Below are 14393 nucleotides of genomic sequence, written 5' to 3' on the forward strand. Positions count from 1 at the left end.
TGTTGTTGTTGTTGTTGTTGTTGTTGTTGTTGTTGTTGTCAAAGGTCAAATGTTGTTGACCTTTCTCATCTTTCTAAGACCGATATGATATGCAAATGTCCAAACGAATGCCTCCTCCAGTCTGCTTAAACTAAAATCATGTGGGTATGCGACGTCATCATGTTTATATGAACACTGTAGGGAGGGGGAGCACAGAATTCTTTGCGAGAATAACGACATTCACTAGACGGGCGTAGTGTGAAGATAATGTAGTATAAATTTGGAATTCTGTAGTCAGGAACTAAACAATTTAGCAAAGAAAATCATAAAATTGTTCAAATTGCGGAAAGGAAAGAACGACTGGTCTAAGGAGCTACGAAAGATAAATGAAGTAAATAAATAAATAAATAAATGAATGAAATAAATAAATAAAATAAATAAATAACACATTTCATTAACTACAATCTACGTACATCAGCTCTGACACTGCAGGTAATCCCCCCCCCTCTCTCTCTCTCTCTCTCTCTCTCTCTCTCTCTCTCTCTCTCTCTCTCTCTCTCTCTCTCTCTCTCTCTCTCTCTCTCTCTCTCTCTCTCTCCTCACGCACAGAACTTATTTGTGTTGTGTATTCTATGAAATGAAATTAGTTTTGTATTTCACCAGTTGCTAGATGTCCGATTGAGTTCTTCTCCGGGTCAATGACTGGTACTTGTGTGAATAACCCTGGATACACTTGCCGTTTTGATTGTAATGAGTACTTCGTACCAACTACTGTATCCGAAGTACGTTGTCAGGAGAATGGAGAATGGGACATGGATACCGACACTTTATGTAAATTAGGTAAGTATACTCTTATTTAGCGACTACACAAAATATAGCGACAACAGAAACAGTGAAGTGTATGCCTTTCATCTTCCGAAAGTTTGCTTATAATTTGATTTCCTTGCGCGCATGTATGCACGTGTGTGTGTGTGTGTGTGTGTGTGTGTGTGTGTGTGTGTGTGTGTGTGTGTTTATCTGTGTCTCCATTTTCTAAAGAAGCGTCGGTTCAAACGGAATGAAATTAAGTACATATATTCTATCTGATGATGGTAAAAATCGATAAAACAGTTTGATTCAATTCGTGCATGAAATTAGACATTCAGTTTTGAAGGAAACTCGTACATATTAATTATCCTAATTTGCATGTCGTTTTACCAAAAAAGGTTCAAATAAAATAAGCCCGATGTATATATATACAGACCAGACCAGAAACACTTACTGTTTATATATATATATATATATATATATATATATATATATATATATATATATATATATATATATATATATATATATATATATATATATATATATATATATTTGAAAGTTATTCTTCTAAAAGCTTGATCTACATATTTTCATAGATATCAACATAGAACTCTTCATACTTGTTGGAACTGAAGATGGTGAAATATTCCATATCGATGTGTTGTCTCCTACATTACAATACGTACCTTTACCGCTCACTGGTGTGGGGACGCCTGTAGCCGTTGACTTCGATTACGTTGATAACAAAGTGTATTGGTTAGACCTAGTCTTCGACACTATCAACCGAGCTTCACTTAATGGGAATGACAGGGAAATTATTCTTTCTGTAGATATCAAGGGTAAGCATTTTATAATGAATTCTTCCCTAAGGGTGACTGTTTTATACTAGTATTTCTCATTGTAAGAGAACGAGCAGAACAAGAAAGAGAATATATTTTGGTATGGTCAAACCTTTTTCCTCAGCCTCCCTCCTTTAATCTCTCAAAATATTCCATAGCCTGCCCTTTCATAAATGTGCTGAGATTTTCCGCAGTTATTATATAGTGAAACCCCGCACTTCATCATGATGGAAAGTTTATTCAAGGCAAGGTGCCATAAAAAACTTCTTTACTAATAGATGAGCTACACAAAGCAGGACTTTCCCTCAAGTGAGTGTGGATTTGGGGGAGATACCTTACCATGATGAATGTTGAGCTCAATCTTGATCTTGGAGGGGCTGTCCCCACCAACAAAAAAACACTTTTTTTAAATAAGGAGATGTAGGAGGCCACTAAAAATATCAAGACATACACATTATTGAAAATCATAGAGTACATTTGTACTTGTATATGTATATGGTTTCAAATATCTCTTATACATAGTAAATAGCTCTTGTAAACATTTTAACTATACATATATACATATCAGACATATGATAATGTCTCTCTCATACCACAAGATTTCGGGCTCCCCACATTTATCCTCACGGAATGTAAAACATTCACTATCCATACCTTATTTTTAAATTTCAGCCCCTGAACGTATTTCACTTGATGTTGTGAATAGAAAGATTTATTGGACGGACTCGGGAACCGACCGAATAGACAGAGCTAACTTAGATGGGAGCCGTCGTGAAACTCTGATAAACACCAATCTTGACAAACCTAGGGCCATAATAGTCGACAGTGATGACAGGTATGTATATTGTTCCAATAGAATGTTACTGTTTAAACATGTTTGGTTCAAATACTGGGTAACTACTGCACGCCATTGAAAGTGTTAAGTTAATGACGTCACAAACTCTCAGAATGAACCCTAGAGGGCAGCTCAAAATGGGCAAACTAGTGATGCACATGAACTTGAACTATCGGACTTTAAAAGTAAATTAAAAGTTGTACACATGACAATTAAATGCAATAAGTGGTATAAATCAATAGTCATTGCTTTACACAGGTCAACCTGTTGGTGAACCTTTAATGTAATTTGTATCTCTGAAATGAAAGCGCAAAAGTTTTACTGTTAGTTTGGTCGTTGATATCATTAAAATCTCGGAAACAGGCAATGATTGTACCTTTTAAAAGTTGTAAAATACCATTGACATGGCACTTTATTTATGATTCACACCCATTTTATGATAAAACAGACTCCTTAAGGAACGATCGCACAATGTCACACATACCTAAATAAACGAACTTCGTTCGTTTAGGACCAAACTACCTCACCTCCCCCTAAACGAACCTTCAAAAGTGCGACATCGAAATATTTATATATGATACAAACCATGATGGAAATTATAGCGGTCACAAGACTACGATCGATGAAATGTAAAAACACCAGCACTGTACATCACATTAGAAGTTATTTTTAATCAACTTTGATAATATCATAACTAGGCAAAGCCCATAAGCTCGCACAGGGTATATTCATTTGTGACCGGCTGCCTGGGTCAGGGTTCGTACACTTGATTTGGGTCATTTTCCAGGGGTATTGACCATCAAAATATATTTTATTGAATGACATTTACTTCTCTGACATGGACGAGAAGTAAAGAAAGTCAACACTTTATGCAGTTGTTGGTTTCAAAAACCATCATAGCCATTAGATTAATATTGTTCATTTTCAATCAGCCAACTTATCATAGACTCTCCACAATGTACGTTGGTCTTTGGACAAATGTTTTGACATGTTGCCGAACATCACGATTTCTCAATTCAACTGGATAATTTAGGAATGTTACTGTACCAACAAACATAGGAAAGTAGTTATTCTTTTTAGAACATGTAAAAAAATCAATTATCGACAATATAAATGTCAAAACCACACTTCCACAACCCGGAAATTAAACTGCGCTGTCATCAGTGGTCCGTATCGCATACCGCCGTGCATCATCAAACTTCTAAATAGTGTAACAATTTCTCCTTGAGGTACAGTGATGCCTCGATACTCGTTACAATGTTACGATAATCGTGCCAACAGGCCTACTGTTACAATATTGCAATGCATAGTGATGTTATCTCGCCTATGCTATACGATGATACGGTATGCGCGGTAGCGCGTGGAGAATGCACGTAGTAGCTGCACGTAGTATATGGAAGGCGCATGCGTAGTCACTGCGCGCCGCAATGCATCCCTGGGAGAACCACCAATTTTTTTCGCATAGTATATACGACGCGCATGCGTACTAGTCATTGAGCCGCGACGCGGCAGCTTCGCTGCCGCTGCGCGAGCTATTAACTTCTCAGTAGTAAATGCAGAACCTGTTATCATTGAAGGCGTGAAAGTTTTCGGAATTTGGTTCGAAATTCGAAAATGAAGTTCAGCAATCACTTTGACGCCAGACCCCCTCTTCCTTAATTGAACGAAGTTCGCTTATTGGCATTGTGCGATCGTCCCATAGCTAGAAGGAAATAAAAGAGAAGTGTCGCGTATGTGGTTAGACTAATCTTGGATGCGTGCTGGCATCTTTGTTTACAATTACAAGTCGTCGCTAGCAACCAATCAGAAATCAATATGACTGCCACTAATGGCAGCGATACTAATGGGTATTGATGTGTAGGATCTAAGGGTAATGCGATATTTTTTTTTATCTTGAGCTGTCATATTTGCTATAACAGAGATTCTGACGTATGTATGTGTGGTAATTGCAGATAATACATATCACATTACATTTTTAACAGTTTCATATACTGGTCCGACTGGGGAGAATCGCCGAAAATAGAACGAGCTAATCTCGATGGCAGCGGAAGATTGGTCCTTGTGTCAAATAATCTTAGATGGCCAAATGGTCTTGCACTCGATAAAACTGGTTAGTTTTCTTTGATAATCATTCACAAGTTGTCTCCGATTTGCAAACGATCCCCAAAGCGTCTACCGTGAGATATGGAACCACTTTTGACCATTTGACCTTGGAGATGGAGGCCAGGGTGAAGAGTCAAGTTTTCAAATACAAGTAACGAGTGAGATCATTGGTTTAATGTAGGTTAGGCATCCACCCCTTCTAACCATATTGGCCAATGCAGAAAATTGTTTCACATAGCACAATCAATTTCAAATCAGCATATTGTAGTATGTAGTGCTTGCTGTCAGCATGTAGTGGGGGAAAATAGTTTATTTTATTTACACTTTATTTTAGTGCCATATATTTACAATGGCGAAAATTCTTCCATTTTTAAATTTGATGATTTGATGATAAAGTTCTTTAGGAATAGTATTATTTAGGGGTAAAAAACAAACCCATTAAAAGTAAAATCGCTAAAAAACCCATCCTCAAAGTAAAAGAATATATTTTCCTACGTTGAACTATTAGTTTACCTTAATCTATTGCGTTCACAGTGCGTAAAACATATGCTTATGAGGGGTTAATCAGCATGAACCATTTGCTTACTCCGAAGTAATCACGTATTTTTGACATAGACAGCAGGCAATGACAAGTTTTATTTCAATTAGGAATAATTCACCGATGAGATACATAGATATTTGAAAACATTACGGTAATTCGTCTAATTAGTATACGTGGAAAACAACGACAACAACAACAACAACAATTTTATTTCACAATTGTTTTTTTCAAGTACAGAGAAGAACAGCGCAGCAACGTTGTCAATCGCATAACAGATATATTCATTTTGTTTTGTATTCTATGAATGTTACTAGAGAAGAAGCTCTTCTGGTGTGACGCTGGAATTGACATTATTGAATACTACGACCTCGTACGTCATAGCCGTCAACGCCTGGTAACTCTTTCTGGTGATAATGCTGAACCATTTGATTTGACAGTTCTTGGTGATTACCTTTACTGGACACAATGGGATAAAAACCAACTACAGAGGGCTGATAAATCTACTGGCAACAACGTTATCAGTGTTGGACACCAAATACTTGACACACCGTACAGCATTCACGCCTTCAGTTCTGCTCGTATTCAAACAACGGGTAAAATACGATTCTGTACTCATTGACTGGCAGTATTCACGAATCTAACTTTCCATTAAAATGAATGAATATGCTAATTTGACATGGCATTACAATCCGTATCTGTCGAGTATAATTCCAAGGCAAACATAAAATATCAGGAGCATCATTGAATCCATCTACCTACCTACCGACCGACCGACCTACCTACCCACCCACCCACCCACCAACCAACCAACCAACCAACCAACCAACCAACCAACCAGCATGCATGCATGCACGCACGCACGCACGCACGCACACACACATATGCATACGCAAAGGTCACATGTCCCCCCAAAAAAGCTTGTTGATGTAACTTTTACTTTTAATGAGTCATTTGCAAAAATAATTTTCAGTAATTAGTCATTATATGAAGAAAGCAAGCTTCAAATTCTATAGTTTGATACATACATTTATGATACAAGCATGATACAAGAGTGCACATGTATTATAAGCTTATATATATATGTATATATATATATATATATATATATATATATATATATATATATATATATATATATATATATATATATATATATATATTGATGTAACGATTAGTCTGAACAATCCATTTGCATAATTTATGACTCAACAGTTAGGCTATATCATAAGAATACACATTGCAAACTCAACATAATTTGGTACATGCATTGATGATAACAAAGTCCGTGTATCGTATAAAGTTTGATAATGTAACTTTTAGTTTTAATGACACATTTGCATAGTTAATGGTTTTCAGTATTAGGCTAAATCTTAAGAATGCCCGTTTCAAATTCTTCAAACAAAACAAATTGCATATGTTCTGTTGCATTCCAAAACTTTTTTGTGTGTAGTAGCAAAAGTCTTAAGATTTTACCCTTACGGAAAGCATACAGTTCACATCTGGCTAAAAGTCATATTTCATAGACTTATAATTGTTCATTATGATACAACTACATTGTATATTGATTATATCCACCCATTTTCATGCTCATTTTGTGTTTCACCAGATATTAGGTGTCCGATGGAGTTCTTCTCAGGTACAATAACCGATAGTTGCATCAACAAACCTGGATATACGTGCCTGTTCCAATGTAACAAAAACTTCATACCAACCATTGACTCTGGTGTACGTTGCCAAGAAAATGGAGAGTGGCATACACCCACAAAGACGTTATGTGAATTAGGTAAGATCGTTGGCTTGTTGGTGACTGTAAAATAAAAATAAAGAACAAATTGGGCAATTGTTTTTGATTCTCTGATACCTCGAATGAAGTATAATTATGACCAAACATACTTCTGTATATATATATTTTTCTGAAAAGCAAACTTTGTATTTTTCCGTTAGATACCAACGTAGAACCTTTCCTGCTGGTTGGAGATGACCAGTCTGATGGCGGCAAAATATTCCATATCAATGCGTCGTCTTCTACTTTAGAATACGTAATTTTACCTCTGGCTGATTTGGAAAGGCCTGTAGCCGTTGACTTCGACTATGTCGACAATAAAGTATATTGGACAGACGTGGTCCTCAACACTATCAACCGAGCTTTACTTAATGGGAGTGACACAGAAGTTATTGTGTCAGTGAATGTCGACGGTAAGCCTTAGGCTGCAGTAGGAATTTGCGATGGGGAGGGGGAGGGGTTAAATATTTTGGTCAAAATCTATTTGGCAGGCCCCAAAGTAAATCCAAGAATTTTCGTAGCCCCCTCCCTTCCCCAAGCTACACATATTTTAATAAGTGTAATTGTACAGCCCCCCCCACACACAGACACAGTACCCCCCCCCCCCACACACACACACACACTTCCCGCATTCTAGAGATGCACAATTGGTACAAATGTGTACACTACGTTAATATAATAGTTACCAATCGACTGCAGCGTCCATACATAACAATATGACATTTCTTTACAAATAGATGTGGGCTTTGCAAAAAAGGTGTCACATTGGGCTGTAATCTGTACTTGGAGATACTTAACCAGAAGGATTTTCTCTTTCAATCTTAGAGATATGCACGTGCGTATGTGATAATATATACAACTGTATGGCTATATTTAGAGGTTTAGATGCGCGTATTTACGTGTGTTCTATACGCGTAGCGTCAAAGCGTTCTGTATAAGCGTATGCTACGTCATCATGGTGATCTACACGTAACTGTAAATACGTGTTTGGTTTTTGTCACTTTTCTTCTATTAAAATGTCATATATTTTATATTAATATTCGGAAGCATAGCTGTAAAGTACTTGTTCCAGGAAAAATGGCAAAAATACCGACAAATACCGACATGTTTAGAAAACAATGTCATGTGTTTGGCCTTCTTGACAGAAGATGCCAACTGCAAAGCTGCAAAGCAACAACGGCAAAGCTGCAAGAAATTTTCAAATGTACTTGTAAAACGACAGCTCCTGATCGAGGTTTAATTTGGTTCAAATCATAAGTAAAATATTTCGTAGCTCCTCCCTTTGAGATCATCAGAATTTTCATGCTCCCCTTTCGAACCCCAATTTTTTTCATGTCCCCCATTTATCCCCAGCCCCTCCCCTCTGCCAAAAAGTCTGACCACAACCTTTAAGTTATTTAATGACTTCTGAATGCATACTTATTAAACGTAAAGGTAAATGTAAAGCTATAATTGTTAGTAAGCGAACTGTATTTATTATACCTCGACATTCTTACACAATTTGTCATTAGTCAGAATCGAATCACAGGATCTTCTGTAAATAAACTAATGTGTTGCGCGTTCGAGGTGGCAAAGTAACTACAGGGAGACATAAAAGTTTATTTCTTGCAGAAGTTTTATTAAATATAATTACAGATTAGCTGTGTGCGTGGACACTCTATCTCCTACAAATAATGCCGGTCATGTCCATATTAGATGCTTATATGCAAGTATAATTTTGAAATGCATCATCAAAGAGAAACATTTCTTCTATCAATGACAAATGATGATGAATGAAGAGTAGCTATGTGAATGACTGGATCAATGAGTGTACGGTGAAATAAAATTAATAAAACATGCGCTCGGGCAATATCATAATTAGTGGCACTCATTACCAAAATGTTGGTAAGAGTGCCAACCCTTGTGCAGGCACTTAATTGTAATATTGCATGTAAATAAATTGTAATATTGCATGTTTCATTATTTAATTAAAACCCACAAATTAATCGAATGTTGTGACACTGAGGAAAAGAGAAACTACATTAGGTAATCGCATGGGGAGACTCGGACAGACCTCCCGACACAAAGTGTTGTCATACATACTACAGTTTGTCATATCAAGGCCATTCTGGGTATATTCTCAGGTATATTCTGACATGGTCATGCATTTTGTTGTCAGTTTGGTTGTAATATCGATTTTGGAATCATGTCAGGCGTAAAGCTTTAGGACAGATATGGTTAGAACTACTTATAATCAAGGAGGAGATCACATATTTTGATCTTTAGCCACCTGAAAGAAAAGTTATGTTTATGTGTTTTCTAATAAGGGTACCTATTACTTTTTTTGCATCTCACTTACAATTTCCAACGCCACATTTCTATGGCAATGACTGATTTTCAAAGGTATTCAATTCATTCGTACCCATTCATACCTTTTTAAAGTTCCTGATGGCATTTCACTTGATGTTATGAATCGAAAGATATATTGGACTGACACAGGAACCGACCGAATAGAGAGAGCAAATTTAGATGGTAGTGATCGGGTTAGTCTGATAAACACTGGCCTTGATGAACCAAGGGCTATAATAGTCGACATTGATGACAGGTATGTACTATAATACGTTATCATTTACACATCCCGCATCCTGATTGGATGAAAGACCCACAGACTGGTATGCTTTAATGGTATCTTTCTTTGAATTCGTATGTTTGTCTGTTGTATCACGTGATCACCGCAATTCACTTTACAGACAACGTTTAGAAACACTGATAAAACAAGGTATATCATATATATCATTTAAAGCACCCACTTTACAGTGGATAATGAACTAAACATCGCCGTTGTATATATTGTAACAACGTTTTAAAAATTATACTTATCGCAAAGCGTCGATTTTTTTAACTCTCAAACTTCGACCTGGGAACATTAAAATGCACAAAGATCACTGCCGCTATGCATCAAGTGATCTAATCGCGCCCAGTGCAGTGATCTAATTCCGGAAAGATATTAAGATTGCTATCACTGGGGATGCAATCTTGCTCAAAAGGGAACACGGGCGAGGCTAGTTTTGCACTAATTTCTTTACTCGGGGTCCATTTAGTCTCGAAAAGTCACCTTTATCACCTCTGCATCTTTGGATGTCTCTATATCAGCCCTGAACAGGCCCACTACACACTGGAAATATGGCTATGCAAACATCTGAGGTGCTTCATTACGTGTTCTACTACTTAAGTCACAAGTGTCCCTACCTCCATATCTGTCAGTCTGTCTATTGTTTCACCTTTATAGCAGTTTGGAACTGAGGATTCAGATGCAACTACAGTAGGGTAAAAGCAGTAGATAATGTCACTAAAGGTCCTGGCGATGTAAGCAAACACAAAAAACACCTCTGTTGTTTGCATATTTAGAAGTTACTATTCCAGTGTATGGCAGATTCAAACAATATTTCGCCCATTTCTGGAGAATCGTGCGATGTAGAAAGTGGTGAAAATGACTTGTGTTACTTAATGGATACAACATTCTTTATCTCATAACAGTTTAATGTATTGGACTGACTGGGGGAAAACTGCAAAAATTGAAAAAGCTAACCTTGACGGAAGTGGAAGACAGAGCCTTGTGTCAAACAACCTTCTATGGCCTAATGGGATTACACTCGATAAAGTCGGTTAGTGTTTATAAAATCTCCTTTATAGATTGGAGTCTAGGTATGAAGGGCTGTTGTGCTATTATGGGTCCATACCAGGAGTGATAACTGTGAAACGTTTTGAGTAGTGTGGGATCGTCGGAAAGTGCTATATAAAAACTAACATTATTATATATAACATTGTATATTATCAGAAATCAAACTCTGTTACTAGGACAGTGTATACATTTTGATTGACTCCGACTACCAAAACCGTCTACATGTAAACAAAAAATAGATCAACAGGAAGCAATCGATGTAATGTAAACCACTCTAACAGCACCAGTATCATTTCTCACTATATATTTGCATTTAGTTGTGATACAATCTTAGAAGGAAAGTTACTCGTTGTAAATAGTTTTGAGTAACTATTTTATTTTGACTAATATTTTCATCACGGAAATTGCATAAATTGTGTTTACAAAATTAGTAGCACATATATGCACATAGTGAAATTATAACATATTCTATTTTCCATTTTGGCAGACCGAAAGCTCTTCTGGTGTGATGCCGGAACTGACGTCATCGAATATTACCATTTAGATCTTGGTACACGTCATCTTCTTATAACTCTTTCTGATAGTAGCGCTCACCCATTCAGTTTAACTGTTTTTGATGATTACCTTTACTGGACACAGTGGGGTAAAAAACAACTACAGAGGGCTGATAAATCTACTGGCAACAACGTTATCAGTGTTGGACATGAAATATTTGAAAGTCCGTACGGCATTCACGCATTTAGTTCTGCTCGCGTTCTAACAACAGGTACAGTATCGTATTGTCATCATTTACTGCTAGTATTCAGGAATATTATGTCAGTGTTGGACAAGATCGAGTGACGTCCACTTTGATAATGACAAATGGAGCTTGCTTATATTGATTTATTTTTTTAGGAATCTCAATTTTGCATCATTATTGGTATACATTTCCATATGCAAATCCGGCTTAGAGTTCAAATCCAATTTAACATACATATAACAAGAATATGGCTTGGCTTTATGCTAATGACACCCTGAAATTGACAAATTATTACCCTTTAAAAATTGTATTGTTGCTCGCCAAATGAACGGATGTACTCAACTTTCTGCCATAGGTCATCACTGGATGCCATTGCAATTAAAACTGTGATCTTTGAAAAGACTATCGTACACCATGATCCAAATCACAACCCTTGTATCAGAATGTGTAGTAATTATGACGTAGTTATTTATTCGATTGCATGGTGTTTGGGAAGTCGTTGTAGTTTTTTTTTGGAGATATCTGTACATTGTGGCTATCCTCAAACGAATAAGGTGAATGCTGATTATTGACCCTTATTCTTCCTTTACCTGTCTGACAAAATATCGATTTAGCTTTCTTTGTCAAGACTTTTATTATGATTATACACCAGCAAAATGATTATACAAAACAATGCAATGTCTTACATAAAATACACATGCCTCAAAATGTTTGCAAAAGATTTATAAGTTTTCGAAAAACCTCTAGTCTTCTTTCATTAACATTCAATTCTTTCTGTTTTATACCTGAAATTATAATTCAAGTTCCAACATACAGTTCAATGGTATCTTCGCTTCAGGCATCCAATACTTATGAATTAACCACTTTCCTACAAGTATCAAAAGATTAGCTATGTATTCCTCTTCTGTTAATCTACTTTGTTTAAATTGACAATTGAAAATGATCTCAGTACTTGATAAATGAACAATAAGTCATCCATTTGTAAATAGTGCGTTAGGAGCTGTTGAGATTCGATACCACATAGCTCTTGCCAAATCACGCTTAAGGTATATGTGTTCTAAAGAGTCGACATTTGAGCAAAACCTACATGTCATAAAATCGACATTTTTCCAATAAATCAAATACTTGTTACATGGTAAAATCCTTTGAAGTAGTTTCCATTGGAATTCACGCAGTGTGAGTTCTCTAGTTACTGTGTAGATACTTTTCCATACAAGGTCATTATTCTCATCGTTATGTAAATGAACTACTCGAAGGGACAAAAACCATTTATACAGCTTATCCAAGTGTTGAAAATCATTTAAAAGCAGTCGGCGAAGTAAGTTTGACGATATTTTGGCTAGAGGGATAAATTCTGAAATTCTCCAGATACTGTATTCTGCGCACTCACCGGTTTCACAAGACTTATAGAATATCCTAAATATCGATTGATTATTAGGTTTCTAATATAGAAAGACTGAAATTTGTTTACCTTCTTTCACAGTTAATATGATCATTTGTCATGCATTATTTTACAAATAAACAAGCAAACAAATGGACAACCAACATAATTAGAATCTAAAACCGCGACGTCCAATCAATTAATCAACTTGAAAGTCAATGTGTTTGGACGAACATAATATAATGAGACCTCTTTATCTATTATATATTTCGTCAGTTACTCAATGTCCGATTGAGTTTGCGTCGGGGAACATGACTGATGGTTGTATCAACACCCCAGGATACATATGCCGATTCCAATGCCATATGTACTTCCTACCAACTACTATATCTGGTGTACTTTGTCAGGAGAATGGAGAATGGGACATTGATACCGACACTTTATGTCAATTAGGTAGGATTCTAACCTATATTAAAAATAGTTTTCTTCAGAGAAGCACGACCCATGAAAAGGACATTTCAGTAAGTTCTTAGTGCAATGACCTGTGAAAAAACTTTCCATAATTGCCATAACAGATATGATATTCGGGGTGGGGAGGGGTCAATTCTAATACTTTTTTCTAAAAAGATATTTCTTAAGTATGTACTGTGTACACATCTCATCGACCCCGTATTTCTGGTGAAATTTTAGGTAAGGAAAGGTGAACCTATACCTGAGGATATGTTTTGTCAAAAAGTTACATGTTTAATTCCTTTTTTGTTTTTGTTTTCCTCAAACTAGGAATGAGATACAACATAAGTAAGTCAAAGCATATGGGCGTCCATGGCTAATCATAGACCTCCACCAAGGCTATGGGCTTATTAATGAAAGTTCAATTCGCATTCTCCAACAGATATCAACTTAGACCACTTCGTGCTTGTTGGAGATACTCAGTCTGATGGCGGCAAAATATTCCAAATCAACGTGTTCTCTCCTACATTAGAATACGTACCTCTACCGCTAACTAGTGTTAAAAATCCAGTCGCTGTTGACTTCGATTACATTGACAATAAAGTGTACTGGACAGACGTAGCCTTAAACACTATCAACCGAGCTTCACTGGATGGGAGTTACATGGAAATTATTTTGTCTGTAGATATAAATGGTAAATTTTAATTGATACATTCTCCCTGAACATTTTTTTTCTATTACAAATTTCGGCAGGTTTATTACACATTATTCTCTGAAATTTATTACAAATATCGGCAATGTTTATTACAATTGTCGTTCACAGAATTTATTACAAATGTCGTCAGTTTATTACAAATATCGGCAATTTATTACAAATGTTGGTCGTACAGCACGCCACTTACCATATTTGGGCAAAGAGTGTCGGGTCGTGATACGGATGATTATTGCACGTGTTCGATGCGTGCACTTCCCATTGAATTAGATAGGAGGATCGGATCCGGATATAATACATATATGATAACAATTTACTTTCAACGTTATTCTATCCACTGATTGATTTTCTCTGAACGTCTGCTTTTCCGACTGTTCTCACTATTGCTACCTTGTTTCAATAGTTCCCGATGGTATTGCACTTGATGTTGTGAATAGACAGATATATTGGACTGACACGGGAACCGACCGAATAGAGACAGCAAATTTAGATGGTAGTGATCGAGTTAATCTGATAAACACTGGCCTTGATGAACCAAGGGCTATAATAGTCGACAGTGA

At 36.4% G+C, this 14393-nt stretch overlaps 1 protein-coding gene across 1 annotated transcript; it reads left to right on the top strand.

The window, feature by feature from the left end:
* The first annotated feature begins 677 nt into the window (after positions 1-677).
* On the top strand, positions 678-11391 carry LOC144433036 (low-density lipoprotein receptor-related protein 4-like). Its single transcript, XM_078121347.1, has 10 exons — positions 678-819; positions 1386-1628; positions 2301-2463; positions 4446-4573; positions 5422-5700; positions 6714-6890; positions 7052-7303; positions 9312-9474; positions 10407-10534; positions 11039-11391. Exons 1-10 carry the CDS (start codon positions 678-680, stop codon positions 11389-11391), a joined length of 2028 nt encoding a protein of 675 aa, XP_077977473.1.
* Positions 11392-14393: the final 3002 nt, after the last annotated feature.

Source organism: Glandiceps talaboti, chromosome 3 (genome assembly GCF_964340395.1).
Source record: "Glandiceps talaboti chromosome 3, keGlaTala1.1, whole genome shotgun sequence".
Taxonomy (NCBI): domain Eukaryota; kingdom Metazoa; phylum Hemichordata; class Enteropneusta; family Spengelidae; genus Glandiceps; species Glandiceps talaboti.

Excerpts from the sequence above, each read along its gene's own strand:
- LOC144433036 (XM_078121347.1), top strand. The coding sequence starts at position 678 with ATGACTGGTACTTGTGTGAATAACCCTGGATACACTTGCCGTTTTGAT. Across the intron at positions 2,464-4,445 it reads ATAGTCGACAGTGATGACAG|TTTCATATACTGGTCCGACT; the intron begins GTATGTATATTG and ends CATTTTTAACAG. Across the intron at positions 6,891-7,051 it reads AAAGACGTTATGTGAATTAG|ATACCAACGTAGAACCTTTC; the intron begins GTAAGATCGTTG and ends TTTTTCCGTTAG.